Genomic DNA, 17,891 nt, shown 5'->3' on the forward strand with positions numbered 1-17,891 from the left:
GTGTGTGTGTGTGTGGGTGTGTGAGTAGGTGTGTGGGATCTTTGGAGAGTTGGCCCAGGATGACAAGTAGAGAGTGATAGTTCCAGCACTTTTGCAGTGTGAGGAGCAATCGTTATAATATTCCCGGGCATCACAGCTCGTGCTGCCTCTGCGGCTGACTCTCTCTCCGTTTACGTCCCTGTGTTTTCTCCTTCTCATCCTTTCATCCGTCTGTACCGTGTCTCTAAATGTCATGTTTGAGTTGGTGGGTCAGAGTGTGTGTGTGTGTGTGTGTGTTGTGTTGGGTGCAGGTGCTGAAACATTGTGCGGTGAGCATGTTTTAATGGGCACAGCAGCGCTTTACGCCATCATCCCTCTCTTCCTTTTACTCACTAACACATGTAGGTTGCAGATTTCATGCCAGCACTGTCAAGTTGTCCGTGTGCCATGTGCGGAGGGAGTGGTGGCACAATATGTGTCGGTGGCAGTGAAGAGCATGGACACAGGGTGGTCTCAGCAAATATTCTTCATTATACATCATCAGAGGGTGGGGTTTAAGGTTCGCTGACAATCACGGCCAATCACATTAGCTCCTCTCATGCCCTCAATTTAAAAGTGGTATCCTTAATGCAGCAGAGGTGAAGAGGTCAGAGGTGCAGCAACATCCAGGAGGGAAACCAGACTGTGCAACAGCTTTTTGCATCTGCATCTCGACTGAGCTAAAGCCGATCCTCTACCAATTCCCAGCTGCCCCTTTAGATGCAGTTAAGCTGCACAAGATTTCACACACTCATAGATATCTAGTCCCGTATATATGCTTGATTCTTTTCATCACAATCATGAATTATCCCTGGGAAAATTGTGAAAAACACAATGTTAAAGAAGGTGAAAGAAATTCCTGGATCCGTATCCAGAAGAAATATTTAAAATCTAAATTCTAAAGGTTCCTCACTGACCCATACTGCATCCTTCCACCAAGTTTCGTGTTAATCCATCCAGTAGTTTTTTGCGTAATCGTGCTTGCAGGGGTGAAACCTCCCTGGCAGAGGCAACAACATGTGCATGCACACAGACACACAAACAAGTTATGCTTTCTTCTTGTTCTCACAGGTCATGTCCTGACACTTAGTATTTTACTTTTAAGATTAAAAACATATTTGCAGGCAGCTCTTTCTCAGACCGGGAATGCATTTCTGTTTAACTTGAGGTTTGTGATACGAGTGGAGTGAAGAGTGAAAGTGGAAGAGTGGAATGTTAAAATATCCAGAATCATCTGAATCAAATGAGGGTTTAACAGGAAATGTGTCAATAAATTACCTTGAAATGTGACGAAGGAAAATCACCATTGAGTTTTGAGTGACACGTCTCAAAGACATGAATGATTATTCCTTTTTAATTGTCGTATCAATGTATTTCTGATCAAGTTTCTTCTGTGTCTCAGTTTTTGGCTGTTCCAATGTAGTCCTCCCTCCTACCTGATGAAATGTGTGGTTACCTGGTGGGAATCTGTGTAACAAAAAAAAAAGTTCTAAAAAGGAAATGATTAAATTTAAACGTGCAAAAATATGCAAAATAGTCTCTGTATAAAAGATGTACATGTGCGATATCCTTGTGTATAATAAAAATGTAACTAATTTAAGGTGATGCCACTATTTCAGCACAATCGTTAAATTATTGATTCTATCCTTTTTATTTTACACGGTGAGCACAATGTCAGCTCTCTGTCGCTCTCTCTCCTCCTCTCTCGGGACAGATGGATGCAGGATTATCTCGGTGATTTTAGGCAAAGATTAGATGGGAGAGCAGATGCACTCGGTGGGAGAGGGAGCGAGAAACATGGACGTCACAGACAAGGGAAGTGAGGATGATGGACCAGAGGGTGGGGCATGATGTGTGTGTGTGTGTGTGTGTGTGTGTGCGTGTGTGTGTGTGTGTGTGTGTGTGTGTGTGTGTGTGTGTGTGTGCGTGCGTGTGCGTGTGTGTGTGTGAGCATGAAGACATGCCATTCAATCACTTTTCTTTAAGTCTTTAATTTTGATCATTTGTTCTGAGGATTAATTCCCTCATTTGTTAATTTATTTAGGATCTTTTTAGTTTCGTTTTAGTTGTGAATCACCTTATTCATCCCATGATTTGTGTTGACATATTTCCATGTCATCTTGATGGGATCTGTAGTAAAAAGTGTTTTCATCAAGGTCAACAATAAACATGTGTTGGCCTCAACAGCGGTGAACTGCTAACTTATTGTCCCTTCTGTCTTCTTGTTAATGTTAGTATATTATATCGTTTCTATTATTGTTATATCATATTCGACTATTCGACTATTCTACTGATACTGCTACTAGTACCACTGTACTACAGTGTGACCACTAGAGGGCAGTAAACACACAAGTGACACCTGGAATTCACTCACAATTCACTAAAGTCAAGGAAGACGGACATAAAACCACACTTCACTTCCGGTAGAAGCTTTCAAAATAATATAACTCGAACTGATATCTTATTACAGTGTTAATGAAGGAAACATATTCACAAGGACAACATTAAGTGTTTAGCGAGGAGCATTACATACGGAACGGATTATAATGCATATTTAATTAGTGTGAGAATCAATGCCAAAAAATGCTTTGAAATTACTTCTTATTGTTTGCTCTTTTATTCTTTTCCTTGAATTTCCCATTTTCAACTTATATAGAACCTTGTCAATGTGTTTGTATGTATGTGAAGTTCATAATTTCTTATCATTTATTATTAACATCATTATTGCTTTATTATGATCCTGTTATCATTAAACATTAGAATAACTATGACAGCTATACAAATTACAATAACTATGAAAATAATTCATATTTTTTTTCTGTGAAGTGAAGTTTGGAGGAAGCGAGGTTGTCTGAGAGGCCACGCCCGTTTGCAGCAGCTCTTATTTGTGATTGGACGCAGCTGCTAGATATGGGCGGGCTCACTGAAAATCAGAACTGAATTATGATTGGGCTTTCGCGACGTCTGTCTGCTTCCGGGCGTGTGATTGGCTGCGTGAACAGGGGATTAACGCGAAGCTACTCTGCCTCGCAATGAATCACAATGGAGACTAAACAGGAGCCAGGGAAGGATTTAAGTCTCTAAACTACTTGTAGCGCAAAGTTACGTTTTGACAAGTAGCGTCGGAAGTCGAACCCGCTCCCGTCTCTGCACGTGGCCGCGACCCGGAGAACAAGTTGCGGGGCCAGTTGGCGAAGTGTTCCCACAAGTGTTCGAAACAAGGAAACCCGTCGCAGGCTAACGTTATGTAGCAAGCTAATCAGATTTATCCAGACAGTGAAGTGTGTGACCGCTCCTCTCAGACCGAGCATCCATCCATCGACCCCCCGCTCGCTGAGGTAAGAACACGGAAACGGCTCACGTCGGGTGGGGAAGGGAAGGGCTCCAACATGGAGGAGCAGTCGTTTAAAAAAAAAAATCTGGGGCCAGTGTCCTCGCCCGTGGCCGCGCAGGAAGGGAGAGGAGCAACTGGTGCGGATGTGTCCACGGTTCCTGGCTAACTGGTGTGTTCTTTTTTTTTTCTTCTTCTCCCCCTCTACCAGGCATGACCGAGTACAAGCTGGTGGTGGTGGGGGCTGGAGGTGTGGGGAAGAGCGCTCTCACCATCCAGCTCATCCAGAACCACTTCGTAGACGAGTACGATCCAACCATCGAGGTGAGACACCAACAACCAGCCAGACCGCAGAGGAGCGACATGAGGAAGAACTCTGGAAAATACAGTTTCAGTGTTATTCCTTATCTGGGTGTTGCGTCACTGAAAAGTCAAACCATTGATAATGATCCTATCCAGCAGTGACTTCCAAGTCCCACATACAAAGTTCTATACCATGTAAAACTTAATGAAGATGTTACAGATGAGAAAAGAATAACAACTAAATTAAGTAGAACAGTCTAATGTGATTTAAAATAGTCTGTAAGATCAGAGCTAGACGTTAAAAGTATCCAAATAATAATAATGAACATTGTCTTTGTAGTATAAGGTTAACAAGTTATTTAACAAAAGGTTGATGGTGAATCCAGACCTCAAGTCCTGAAAAAGCAAACTTACACAAACTACAAAAGCAGCAAGTATAAAATCCATCAGGTATTCCTGGGGAAATCTGGGAAAATGTAAAAAAAAAACAAAGACGCTTTGCAATATTAAAGAAAATAGAAACTGATCCAGATCCTCACTGTGATTTAATGTGTTCTTCCCTGGCTCAGTACTATATTCAGTAGTTTTTTGTGTATTGCAGCTCAAAGTTAAACAAACTCATGAAAACCCAACTCCTCCACTGCAGAGGTCAAATGTGTATTTAAGAGGGATTTAAAAGTTTCTATCGAGCCTGCCAGACAGCTAAATATATATTTACATGTATATATACATATATAAATGCGTAACACAGTAAATACATGAACAAAATGTGATACTTGGTGTTTCAAAAAAAAAAAATCGTAATGTTTCAACAAGTTCATTGCAAAACATTTGATTCAGCAAGGTCTTGTTGCAACACGACGGAGCCGTGTAAGTGTAAAAAACAAACAGAAAAAGGAATCAACATGATGCAATCCACTAGGTTCATGTTTAGCCCTGCTTGTCCTAATCATGCTCGTGCTGCGTTGCAGGACTCGTACAGAAAACAGGTGGTGATTGACGGAGAGACGTGTCTGCTGGACATCCTGGACACGGCAGGTCAGGAGGAGTACAGCGCCATGAGGGATCAGTACATGAGGACAGGAGAGGGCTTCCTCTGCGTGTTCGCCATCAACAACATCAAGTCCTTCGAGGACGTTCACCTCTACAGGTACAAGATGGCAGGTTCTCAGTCTGTTTCACCTGTTGCACCATGCAGGTTCTGACAGTGAGTGTAGCATGACGAGGCTACTTACTGACATCATTTAAAGGAAGGTGGTGCAACAGGCCCAGATCTGCAACTGTAACCCCACGTTTAGAAATTAAGATGCCTTCAGCCGCTGAAGTACATGTGTCTCCTCCTCAGAGAGCAGATCAACCGGGTGAAGGACAGTGACAGCGTCCCCATGGTGCTGGTGGGGAATAAGAGCGACCTGGGAACCCGCAATGTGGAGTCGCGACAGGCGCAGGAGCTGGCACGCAGCTACGGAGTGCCGTTTGTGGAGACCTCTGCCAAAACCAGACAGGTGTGTAGGAAAGACAGTGATACCTATGTTTTAAATTGCATTGAGGCATGTTTGAGCAAGTAAGTCAATTCGATTGAATTTATCAACCTACTTAACAATATAACATCATTTGTGTGTTTTGCAGGGTGTGGAGGAAGCGTTCTATTCACTGGTACGGGAGATTAGAAAATACAAGGAGACCAACCGCAGCAACAAGAAGAGCAAGAAGAACACTCAGAAGAGACGTTGTTTGATACTATAGCAAACCACAGACACACGTACAGCATTCTTCATGGCACTTGTTTTCCTCCTCCCTCACACACTGCGCCTCCTCTGTCACTTTGGAGGCTTCCATCTCAGCTCAAGTCCAGACAGGGTAGCAGGCAAAATCCATCTTTACAGCCATCCCAGTTTCTACTAACAGCACGCTGCCACGAGTTTTCATCCAATGTGCAGTTTGTTTTGATGACCACACTTCTAGATGCTCTAGTTTTTAGTTGAATGTTGTTTTTTTGGGTTACATTTGTGAAAACTAGATTTTTGAGTCTGTGGTAAAAGGATTTATTTCCCAAGAACCTGTGAGAAGTTGTTTGTATAGGAAATTCTCATTTTCTAATTACATATAATCCGGCCAGTGTTTTCTGCTCCTGTTGACTCCAGGTGGTCACGGGTTCACGGCAGTGCGTCACTGCACTTTGCACAATAACAGGTGATGTTTCTAATGCATCTCACCAGGACTCAACACAATCTGCAGGTGAACTGTTGCATGTTCGTCATGAGAAATGGATCCTGATGACTTGGATGCTTTTTGTTCTTGTGAAAATGCTTTGCTTCCAAGAAAAATGTTTGTCTCCTCTCTCCCTTGTGTTTTTTGATAGTTTTGTCATCTGGGGCTTGAAACACAACAGAAATGTATACAGTTGGGTTCTTTTTTTGTCCCACAAAGTCCATAAGTTAAAGAGAGAACTGTAGCAGGATAGCATGAGTGACAAAAGCTTTAAAGTTGTGTCTCCAAGGCGCACTTTATCCATTCCACGTTTTGTTTATTAAATTAGACTTTAGGATTAGTGGTGGTGCCAGTTCAACTCAATGAGCGCTGTGTCAAGTCTGTCCCCTGCTTCCATAACTCTTAGTCATTATTCATTTATCATCTGAAGTGCTGGCGTGGTCCAAAGTTGCACAGCATTCCAAAGTCCACTTCGGAAAGCAGTCCCAGTGTTGTTGGTGGTTGTAGTTGTAAGTCACTGTCTCCAAGCTCAGCCTCTGCTTCACCACACTCCACCAGAGCATGTAGTGTGTGTGTGTGCAACTGTCCACGTGGGGACTAGAAACCAGTCAAACCAGTGTTGTAACTCAGCAGCCTCACAGTTACTGTCATGATATCCGATCCCACTGGATGCTGGATCAACACATTCAGTAGCGCAACATTTTTCTATTGCAGCGTTTGTTTTTTGATAATTACCATCGCTCTTAAAATGTAATGGATTTAAATTTTGTAGCATACCAGATTGTCCTGGTTTAGAGAAAACATCTGCATTGAGAAACATCTGCCCACATAGTCTGAAATCAAAGGTAAATGAGAGAACTTCAGCTGAGTGTTTAGAATGATCAGGTATAGAATTTATCCATCATGCTCCAAATGCCCGACTCGTCACTTTGACGTGATGTAATTCCACTGTAAAAAAAAACATGTAACGTGATTGGATCCGACACTGACAGCTATGTAACATCACTCTGCTGTAATGAACAAGTAAACGTCTGTAGCTCTCACATCTCGTCCTGTTTATCTGAGGTGGATCCTCTTGGTTCAGAGGGGTTTCCTCAGAAGAGACAAACTTCTCAAACTGAGAAGCACTTTACAATTTGGGGCTGGATTACGATGCAAGTTCAACATATCCAGGGTATCTTCACATTGGCAGCCCTGAATCTGGATGGAGCTGGTTATCAATTGGCTCAGTTAACCCTGGGTGTCCTTATCCCGCTCTAGATCTCAATCTTAACCTACACTGGAGCAGGTTGGCCGTTCACCATAAGTTACCACGATGATTTAGAACGTGGACTGAAATACCAGAGTTAAACCAGCAGTTCTCTCGCTAACACAATTTCTGCCTCGTAGTACAGGCCCCAGATCTGATTTGTGACATTCGATAATGTCTCTTATTTAGAAGAAAAAACAATACATCCAGTTTTCTGCCCCAGTTTGTCATTTAAAGTGCAATCTCATCTTGTCAGGTACTAAATCATTGAAGAGGAGGGGTTGTGGTTTAAGGTTGACCTTGAAGAGGAAGGCAATCACAAATGACTTCAAGTAGATTTTGCTTTTGATTTTATTTTACAAAAAAAATACTCAATGTATTTTTTATTCATGTTAGAAAATATAGTAACAGTGCGATATATCACATTTTTACAAGCACAGAAAGACGTAGAGAAAAAGAAAACCAAGAGTCCATAAAGAGGAAGAGGAGGAATGAGGGCGTGTGTGCCTCTTCCTCACCATCCGAAACGAGACACTAGCTTGCTCTGGTCATCCAAATCTTTCTGAACCTTCTTCCTCATGTAGAAGATGGGACAATCCCGGCTGCAGAGGAGAGAGGGGGACATTACTAAATGAAAAACAACTGCCAGTGTGTTTCTGCATTAAACACAGTTATATGAAACGTGCTTGTGTTTCTACAGTATATGTACCTGGTACAGAGCACATCCTCATGCAGGGAACCTTGACACCTCTGACATTGAGTCCACAGGCGAGAGAAACGTTCCTCCAGTGTGTTCATGTGAAAGATCTGTAATTTAAAAGCTAAATGTAAGCAACACTTTAAGACATTTGTTTGCAGATACTAGTCCTTGTAATTTATAGTTATTTGCTTCACAAATACAGTCGATGTGGAAAAACTAAATCACAGCCGCCTGGTCTACAGCAGCAAAAAGGAAAATAACTGGTCACAGGGACTCAATTTGGTTGGATATTGAAATCTGCTGTGTTTAACTCAATCTACCAAAAATTTGATATCAAATTCTCTCTAATTGATTTAAGCTCTGAAAAGCTACCTAACAGCAAAATGATAAACACAAGAGAACATTTTCAGAGCTGGGACTTAAACCAAATCAACTTTAAACCTCGTTAGTGAAAAAAACGAAAACATTTAAGAATGAAGACTTAGCATTTTGCTTACCTCCTTCTGGTAAAGTTCAGACTCCTTCTTCTTACAGAAATCACACACAGCCGCTGCAATGACACACACACGTTAAATCTTTCAGAAATAACATAGAAATATAAAATTATTAACCAACAGCCAAACTTCCTCTTTAAAAAAAGGAGACACCAAACTTGAGAAAATGACTGAGCACACATACTGTCCGCCTTGAGCACAGCCTTGCAGCCGATGCAGGTGTTCCTCTTCGTAGCAAACGCCATGAGTCCCCCGACCTTCGAGGTCAACACGGTCTTGCAGCGTGTGTGGTCGCCCTCTGACAGACACGACAATAACCACAAGTGATGTTAAGTTCCCCAAAAACTTGATAACACATTACTTTTCACAGTGGAATCAATACATCTCCGAACAATGACTGGACCTAACTTTCAAGAGTTTGAGAGAGAGTGTGTGTGACTCACTGAGCAGGACGCTCTCCGCCTTGCTCTCTCCCAGGATGGGCTCAAATATCCTCAGCAGGGGCTTGGACAGCTGCTGTTCCAGGTAGTATTGTGTGTCGATGGGAATGGTGTTCTCCAGCACGTAGATTGGATCCTGAAGAATCAATATTAAACATGTTTGTGATGAGGAAAAGAGATGTGGAGGTGAATCACACATTAAAAAATAAGTCAAAGGTGCCAGTACAGACCTCTGACTTCATGTAAGCTGCTGCTCCCTTTGCCGCCTTGATGATGACGTATGGAACTCGGTCTCCCATGTTGGGAGCACTGCCGGCATCTCTTTTCCTCATCCTGTAGAAGCATCCATGTTAATGAGATAATAATCACACACACACAATAATTTCCATGGAAGATTTATGTCAATTAAAACATCTCAGTATAATCACACCTCTCTGCCAGCTCCACGTGTGCCTGTTTGGCAGCGTACTCCTGGGCGGTGCGCGTCAGCTCCTTAGTGATGACCAGCTGGCTGATGTCGATGCGGTTGCACAGCAGGTCTGAGATCACCTCTTTGGCATGAGCGACTGCACCCTGAGGATCCCTAACATCACAGCACACCAGCTCCAATTAGTTTTATGAAATCCTGACAAGCCACATCTCTGAAGAAATAATTGTAAGTAACAATTGCATCAGGAAATTATACATTTAATTAAGTAGGAAGGAAATCACAGGAGTCCTTTAAAGGGTTCAGTGTGAAGAATTTAGTGACATCTAGTGGTGAAGCTGCATGTTATAGCTGAATACCCCTACTCTCACCTTCCAAACATGAACGAGAACCTTTGCTAACCTTCAGTTACCATAAAAACTCAAAAAAGGTGTATAGTTTGTCCACTTTGGGCCACTGTAAAAAACAAACAATCTCTAAAGACCATACATGTGTGTACCTGTCAATGAGGATTCTCTGCAGACAGGTGCCGATGAGGTTCGCCACCAGAGGGCAGTTGTCTCTGCGGACGGTCTCAATGCCTTTACAGTCCATCTTTTCATGTGTGTCTGCACTGGAGGAGAAATACAGGCCGGCATATCGCTTCTTGTTGATCAGCAGGTACGGGTAGTACACCTGTGGAGGTGATGAAAATAAACTTGTGAGCCAAGAGGATGCTCCATCTCTCCTGTGGTCCCCAAAAAACAGCTGCCTATTCCTACAGATACACTTTGGCAGGAAGTGCTGCTGCATGTCGACTTCATCCTCCAAGTTTAGATTAAACACACAAAGATCTACAGAGCTTTTACATAAAGTCAAGGATATGGAATCGTATAACTGGGGCTTTACCTGACTGTTGAGACCTTTTTTTTAAGGAATTTAAGATTTTAATAACTTAAGAACCGACAAGGGCTTTAAGCCTTTTCAAGACCTACACATATTCTGGTTTTGAAAAGGAACATATATTTCCAAAGGCTTTAAAAGTGTAGTCCTTTTAAACAGTGAAATAAAAACTGCAAGTAAGAAGATTTAAGTTAAACCTGAATTGACAATTTAACTTTTTAAATGGGACAAATATGTTGTTTGAGAATTACCAAGCCCAATTCAAAGGATGCTGGGTAGTTTGAATTATTTTCAAGTCCACGTGTGAAATGTGTAATATTAAGGAAACATGTTCTGCGTGAATAAAATGCCAAATAAACTTTGAGGGATCACACGTAAATCAAGCACATCTGTGTCATGTTTTATCTCATCAGATGTCGTTCATTCATTCAGGTCAAACTAGTGTGTGAGAGAATAAACACTCACTTGAACCATCTCTTTATCAGAGAAACAAATCAATTAGCAAAGTGTGCATAGAAACGAACTGAAACTGTACCTTCTCAAACTCCAGTTTGATTGGTGGTGTGAAATGGGACGACACCCACGCCGCTGCCTCTCTCCCGATTTCCATGGCCTCCTTCACTGTCGAAACCCCGAGTTTAACCATGACAGAGTCTGTGTCGCCATAGATGACCTTAACAACAAATAAAAGAACACAGACACATATAAGTTGTTTAAATTACAGAAGGGAAACTAATCTGATTTGTTGACAGCATGTTTTCCTCACCTTGGCATCACCTGGGTACCCACTGGAGATGGTGTACTTGGACTCCACCAGCTGTTTGGTTTGCTCGATCATCTGCCTCCCAAAACCTGTGACGCTCTAGATGAGATAAGAAAAGTTTTGATTCAGTTTATAGGTAAATTGCCTGCTGCTGGATTAACCTTTCACTGACCACGGAGCTGAAAGCCACGCTACAAGTCATGAGTTTCAATGAGGAAGATAAATATTTGCTAGTGGGCAAAACTCAGAGTTGTCTCATCTGTCTTTGAGATGTGAATCTAACTAGGTTAACATCACACAGTCTGTAGCACATCCTTGTTTTTCACCTACATTAGATGTTTGTGTTTGATTCTTTGTTCTACTTTTCTGCCTCTGCCTGTTCTGTGGTCTCTGTCTCAACTCCAATCTTTGCTCTACATCTACATCTGTGTGTTGTTTAGCGCTTGTTCTCCCACTTCCCACATGTGCAGCGGAAAGAGCGACACATAGTCAAATTGTGATGACTTAATTTATGACAATTTAAGACCTAGTACAATATTTGAAGACTTTTTTTAAAGGCCTTTAAAATCACATGGTGAACCATAGTGTGGGGCCAGAACTTTAAAAAGTGGGTTTGAAGCACAATACAATCATGCGACCTTTGACCCTTCTTTTGTGTGTGTATGCAGATTACTCCCATAGTTTTATGGATTTTTACCGGTTTCATTTAAAAACACAGCCCCTTACCAATGTGATAGAAGAGGAACTAATGCCACAAAGCTCTCTAACTAAAGATTGTTCACACTAATCAGAGTATACACATATATCACAATATGTAAGCATGTTAACCTATAATTCAGTCAAGTGCTCACCTGAGAGATCTCCAGACAGGGCAGCTTGCCCACCTGGGCCCCAGTGAAGCCATACACAGAGTTAGCACTGATTTTGAGAGCCAGCTGACGTCCGTCCAGCACCTGCTTCTTGAAAGGGTCAGTTTCCTTCTTCAGCTCTGTTTTGGCCCTGTGGCAAGACGAGGAACAGGATGAGAAGGGAGGCACATCGGGCTGATTCATGATACATTTTGTATGTTAAGTGAATTCGAATGTGATCGCAGCAAGAGGAAATTGATTTAAATTGGGCTTTAGCAGCAAATCAAGGCTCCATGGTAAAGTAGCAGGGAAACAAAAATACTGACTCGAGTTCAGTTCAAGTTGTTGTGATTTATTTAAACCAATTCAAACCTCTTTCTGGCCGACAGAAGGTTCTCCAGGATTTCAGGTAGAAGTCCTTTCCTCACTGAGCTCCTCACAAACAGGTCACCAGTCGGAGTCTTGATGAAGTCCTCAGCTGACAGGCTTAAGAAACACAGCCATCTCAGTTATTAGTTTGCTCTGTTAATACTAGACAGATGAATGAGATGCATTCATGTGTTTAAGGTGCAAAAGTGCAAAAACAAATGCTCACCCTAGTTTCTCTGATGAGCCCTTCTGCAGCAGGGTGGTGTAGCACAGATTGTGAGCCATCATGATGGAGGGATACAAGGAGGAGAAGTCCAGGGTGGTAATGGGAACGCTGTAATACCTACACAAAGAAGAGGGTGGTCATGGGAAGAAAGATAACAAGACCAAGGCAGGACCAGAGAGGAGTCAGAAGCCGTTTTCAGGTATGAACTCCAGAAAATGTCTATGTCCATGAAGAATTCAGGAGGAGGATCTCCAGTCAGACACATTTGCAACAACAGAAAAATCTCTGAAAAGCTACAGTCACAAAAACAAACATCAGACATACATACCCTTTCTCTGGCTCGATGACAGTTGCTCCAGTGTAGTCTTCTCCTCCTTCTACCTTTATGACAGGCATGACCAGGTCCTGCTTCATGGCCTAAACATGTACAGAGACTTGCAGTTTTTATCTCTAAGTCAACGTGTATCTAATATCTGTGCCTTGTGTCTGCCTTTGTTACCTGTCGCAGCAGCTGAGAGACGACCTTGATCTGCTGTCCTCTTGACAGCAGGTATGTGAGAGGCACACCTGTCACTCTGGCCATCTCCATGTAGTTAATCACACACATCAGCTTCTGCAGCAGGCGCAGCGGGAGATAGGCGTCCTTCAGGCAGTAGACAGCCAAACGTCTGCGAGTCTGTTCGTTGCCGTTCTGAGAGGAAGGACACGGGGAACAAGACGGATGAGCGACAACTCAATGTCAAATTTAATGAGCCTTAAAAAAATATCCAGCTCTCGTCCCGGTGCAGAAAGGTTACCTGCAGATCAGTGATGATGGAGTGCTGTACATCCTCCTTCTGTTCTTGCAGGAAGTGGTAACTCACAGCGTTTAGTGTGTATGAGCGCAGTTTATAATCCCTCAGGAGCACCTGATAAGACAGACACACCAGTCAGTGTATATTCAACATATCATCTCCTCAAATCATTCTAATCTAACCAACGTCTTGTCTATTGTTGAATTATAATGCACAGAGTGCTGACCTGCAGCAAATCGAACTGGACACGTCCCTCTATGTTAGTGATCTTGTTCTCTCTGCGTCCCATCTGCTTGCTCTGGAAGTTCAGGTCTCGCAAGACTGACTTGATTCCTCTCACTCGGCCCAAGTAGGGAAACAGATTCACCTAAACACAGAAGGACATATTTTAATGAATACAGGGGGTAGACATGAACTCAGTGCAAACATAAAAAGGAAATCTTAACTATTTTTGCAACATATACATTTTACAATGGTAGTTAAAGGAATTCTTACTGACGCTTAATCTGTCAGGAACATTTTAGTCTTTGGTTATGGATGAAAGTTGTACATTAATGTGGCTCCATCTAACCTTTAGAGCAGTGGCTCTGTTGATCAGGTAGGGAAAGTCAAAGTTTTGAATGTTGTATCCAGTGATGATGTCTGGATCCACTGTTCTCAAAAACTCCGCCCAGCTCTGCTCACACAGACAGACACAAAACAACAGAACATTACAAATGGAAACAAAGAACTTGTCAAAAAACTGTTTATTTGTCATTATTAAATCTGGTAGATTTACCTGCAGCAGCTGTTTCTCCTGTGTGAAGCACAATATCTGAGAGCCTACAATGCTGGCGCAGGACTGGAGGGTGAACACAGTGCGAATGAAGGGCTCCGAGTCACCCTGACGCTGGACCATAGACGCTATCTGGATCACAGGGTCTTTATCAGCCTCTGGGAAGATTCCTGGAGAGAAGAGGTAACGTCCAAATCAATCTGCATTTGCTTCTGATCAAACTATGATCAAGCCCTGTTCACGTTTCTAATATGAAAATCCCAGAGGTAAAGAAGGAACCTCACCTTTTCTTCCTGCACACTCAATGTCAAAGCTCAGGACCCGGAGTGGTGCGATCCTCTGCCAGTCTCCCTCCGCTGGGTGACTTATGAAATCTGTCCATCCCACGTCCACCTCATACTGACACAAGGTCACCTGAAGGACAGAAAAGGACAGATAACAGCAGACCCATGTAGAATGTCGGCCATTTGGTCAACCACTGAGCAGCATAAAGACGAGGCGGATTGTGTCTTGTGGATAAAACGTAAACGACACCTACCTTGCTTGGGTACTGAGTATTCGTTTCCCCCAAGGCCTTCTCCTCACGCACTCTGAACTTGCCTTTGGGAAGTTCAATCCAGCAACATCCCACCACAGCGCAATCCACCATAAACCTGCGAACACAGAGAGGCTCACTAAGCTACTTGTCTGCTTTTTGTTCAGAGAAAGCCATGTGGTATATGTAAAGAAGTATTTGTAACACGCATACCTGATCTCAAAATCTATATTGGCCTCGTAGGCCTTGTAACTCTGGTGTTGGAAAGGTCCGAACTTTATGCCCTGCTCCAGAAGTCTCTTCGCCGGGGCAATGAGGCGAGGCATCGCCATTGTTATCCGCAAGAAACTGATACTGCGTTGTCCGTGGTATCCATACATGCCTGTAGGAAAAAGGAAAAGAGTTTTAGATGCAAAAAGGCCAGTGAAAGAGTAATCACAGTTTTTAAGTAGTGTATTAAAATAGCATTGATTCATATTTGTGCATTTATTTATTAGTAACTGTTCTGTGTAACGAGGATCCACCCTGTTATCGTATAACAAAGCATTTATAATCACTTGTCCTCACTCTCTTTTTGGGTGATGTCCACAGCCAACACTGTGATGGAGATGTTGTCCTTGTTGGAGCGCATGTCCTTCAGCACAGCAGAGTTCAGTTCTCTTTTAAATTCAACCAAGTTATCAGACGTAAAACCTTTTCAAAGGAAGCAGAAAGTGGGAGAGAAGTTGTGGGATGAATAAGAATTACATGATTTTTTCCTCCTCTAAAAAGGGGGAAATCATTTAGAAAAGTGACAGCTCAGAAGAGAGAAATGTGCATATATGACATTTATACAATGTACAGAGTGTTCAAACTCAACGTTGCATTAAAAATATAATAATAACTCACCATTTGGTGCAGGAACATAGAAGTAAGGCGCAAAGCCGTGAATGTGGCAACAAACACTGTTGCCGCTGTCTGTCACCCCAAACATGCGGATGATGGGAACTGTTCCCTGCGACTGACCGGGCATACCAGCCACTGCGTTCCCTGCAATACAGAGAAGAGGAAATCAAGTTTAAAACCATATTTTCTCACACTCGTTGGATCATAAGAGTAGTCTGATAATCAGGTCTATATTATCTTAAGTCTGGCTTCTACAAGACTCCTCTGGGATAATTACCTAAATAATAGTCGAGATCAATCTGCTGAAACACCAAAGTATCAGATGATGGTTCCAGCGGGGGAGCAGCAGGCCGTGGCCAGCGAGGGTTGAGGTTTGCCGAGAATAGTTCACCTGACACAACAAGGAAACAGAAACAGAAGGAAATTGTTATCTTATTGTGGTGAGTAGTACAAGTGAATGCTGAGAGCATTATCAAAACTGAATGAACACCAGAAGAGTATATTCCTGGGACGATCAGTTATTGGAACGGACTAACATTATTTAAAATGAAAAACATACGGATTACTTTGTAATACTTAATCTATCCATTCAAACTGATTTATAAGAGCTGCCAAACAGTTTACTTACCCTTGAAAAAAGATAAACATGATCTTTAAGAAAGAATTTAAGGAAAATTCTAAGCATCCGTGATTATCAAGTTATGGCGATGGTAAGGGTTAACAGTTAGTTATTGGCCAGATGTGAAACTGGTCTGCATGTCATTTACCCAACTCCTTCTTTACCTGTACCAAGAAAATCATTTGAATCATTCCACCTACGTCTGTCTTGATTTCCTGTGCAACACTCACCTACGGGAATAACGTCATGACCTGCCTGTCCCTCCATCGCCTCTGAATCCATATCTGTTTCATCGAACATGGACAGTTCCTCTTCGAACTGCGACGGACTGTCCTCCCACTCGCCGGCAGGTTTACCCCGTTTGGCCTGAGGTGCACCGCCCCTGAAGGTGGCACCGTTGCGTCTTTTAAAATCCATGGCCTGCAAATAACATGGAGAGCAGAGGACACGGTAGAGAAGATGATTAGATAGAGACAAATTAAATAGAAGTGCAGTGAAGTCACATTACACTTCTTTCAGAGCTTATTGCAACCTGGAAATAAAGCTGAGATTTTAACAAATAACCCACTTTGCTTTACATACAGTTACAACTTTATAAAATGTATGTGTGTGTTTATATTCCTTGTGGTGTCAGAATACATTTGTAACATTGTGCATGTGCTTAGAAACAATGATGGGGTCTGTGAAACAATGATGGTGTCTGTGAATATTATCTAGAAGTAGATATTACAAAAAAAACACTGCAGGACAATATAAATGATAAAAACTAATATATCTGATCAACTAAATCATATATTATGAGAGATATGTATTAACTTGATGTCATGCCCCAGCTCAGGAGAGACACCCCCATATTCTGCACATAGTTTAGTCCATTAGCCTTTGTATGAACAGTCTATGTCCATTAGGGGTGTTAAACACTTGTTAGAATCACAACCGCGTCACCTACTTTGCCTCCAAGTGGTCACATCCTCTCACAGTTGTGTTGTATCAGCTCTGTGCGTTGACGGCTTACGTTTGATTAGCGTGTGACTGCAGTTAGGTGAACATGTCTCTGTTGGAAGTGACGCTTCCCTCCTTGTGTGTGTCTGTGTGGAGCTACAAGCAGCGAGCTAGCAAAACACGAGTGTAAACAACACGCAGCAGAGTGTGTCCGAGCAACATGGTAAACAAAAACCGTCCCACTGACCTGTTTGTCTCCTCGCGACGATATAAACACAAGCTTCTGACCGTCGCTTCCGGACAACAGCTCCCGCCACTCGGCTTTAATTTGGTGAACTTTCACCGAAGGGGGGCAGAGCGCGGGAAGTTTCCTGCCTGGTAGTGAAGGACGGGAGAGTGACGTCACGGACGAGGCGGAAACTCCGTCGCTTTGAGGAGGAAGTCGAGCGCGGGCTTTTTGTCTAAACCTTCAGCATTGACAGGACCGTGTGTTCCCGGCAAAATGATGTCAGAGCGTGCGCAACAGCGAGGGAAGGGAATAGACATCAGAGAGAAGATGATTGAATTTAATAAAATCTATATATCACTTATTTCCTGGTCAAAAACATGTAATTATTTTATAATTTCATATCATATCATATCATATCATATCATATCGGATAGGTAGATAGATAGATAGAGAGGTAGATAGAGAGGTAGGTAGGTAGGTAGATAGATAGATAGGTAGATGGATAGATAGATAGATAGATAGATAGATAGATAGATAGATAGAGAGGTAGGTAGGTAGGTAGATAGATAGATAGGTAGGTAGGTAGGTAGATAGATAGATAGATAGATAGATAGATAGATAGATAGATAGATAGATAGATAGATAGATAGATAGATAGATAGATAGTAACCTACATCTACGAGCATTTTTCAAACTACAGCAATTATGTTAGCAGAACAGGAATTGCCAATACAGTCTTAATGCAAGGTAAACAATATCATCACCTGATTTATCTGCTAATTTACTAAATATTCAAACAATTAAATAACCACAGATTCAAATCAAGTGCCTCTACTGGCTCCAGGGCACGT

The 17,891-nt window shown here is 42.3% G+C and overlaps 2 protein-coding genes across 2 annotated transcripts; one reads left to right on the forward strand and one right to left on the reverse strand.

Annotated features, from left to right (window-relative positions):
- Positions 1-2,991: 2,991 nt before the first annotated feature.
- zgc:55558 (GTPase KRas) lies at positions 2,992-6,906 on the forward strand. Its single transcript, XM_053443108.1, has 5 exons — positions 2,992-3,356; positions 3,561-3,673; positions 4,624-4,802; positions 4,998-5,157; positions 5,282-6,906. The coding sequence occupies exons 2-5, from the start codon at positions 3,563-3,565 to the stop codon at positions 5,396-5,398; spliced, it is 567 nt and encodes a 188-aa protein (XP_053299083.1). The 5' UTR covers positions 2,992-3,356; positions 3,561-3,562; the 3' UTR covers positions 5,399-6,906.
- Positions 6,907-7,466: 560 nt separating this feature from the next.
- On the reverse strand, positions 7,467-17,224 carry pold1 (polymerase (DNA directed), delta 1, catalytic subunit). The gene is made up of 27 exons (XM_053443107.1): positions 17,059-17,224; positions 16,100-16,289; positions 15,528-15,641; positions 15,254-15,394; positions 14,933-15,058; positions 14,579-14,747; positions 14,369-14,483; positions 14,115-14,244; positions 13,834-14,000; positions 13,627-13,731; positions 13,282-13,422; positions 13,059-13,169; positions 12,761-12,952; positions 12,590-12,678; positions 12,262-12,378; positions 12,039-12,152; positions 11,670-11,817; positions 10,822-10,917; positions 10,591-10,728; positions 9,673-9,848; positions 9,177-9,329; positions 8,977-9,079; positions 8,750-8,882; positions 8,491-8,604; positions 8,310-8,362; positions 7,822-7,919; positions 7,467-7,714 (listed from the first exon to the last, which is right to left on the reverse strand). Exons 2-27 carry the CDS (start codon positions 16,284-16,286, stop codon positions 7,627-7,629), a joined length of 3,318 nt encoding a protein of 1,105 aa, XP_053299082.1. The 5' UTR covers positions 16,287-16,289; positions 17,059-17,224; the 3' UTR covers positions 7,467-7,626.
- Positions 17,225-17,891: the final 667 nt, after the last annotated feature.

This window comes from Pleuronectes platessa, chromosome 16 (assembly GCF_947347685.1).
Source record: "Pleuronectes platessa chromosome 16, fPlePla1.1, whole genome shotgun sequence".
Classification (NCBI taxonomy): Eukaryota; Metazoa; Chordata; class Actinopteri; order Pleuronectiformes; family Pleuronectidae; genus Pleuronectes; species Pleuronectes platessa.

Coding starts and splice junctions, on each gene's coding strand:
- zgc:55558 (XM_053443108.1), top strand. CDS start 3,563: ATGACCGAGTACAAGCTGGTGGTGGTGGGGGCTGGAGGTGTGGGGAAG. Junction 3,674..4,623: donor AGTACGATCCAACCATCGAG/GTGAGACACCAA, acceptor GCTGCGTTGCAG/GACTCGTACAGAAAACAGGT. Junction 4,803..4,997: donor GAGGACGTTCACCTCTACAG/GTACAAGATGGC, acceptor TCTCCTCCTCAG/AGAGCAGATCAACCGGGTGA.
- pold1 (XM_053443107.1), bottom strand. CDS start 16,286: ATGGATTTTAAAAGACGCAACGGTGCCACCTTCAGGGGCGGTGCACCT. Junction 14,001..14,114: donor TGAGTGTGCAGGAAGAAAAG/GTGAGGTTCCTT, acceptor TCTTCTCTCCAG/GAATCTTCCCAGAGGCTGAT. Junction 9,849..10,590: donor TCAAACTGGAGTTTGAGAAG/GTACAGTTTCAG, acceptor TCACCTCCACAG/GTGTACTACCCGTACCTGCT.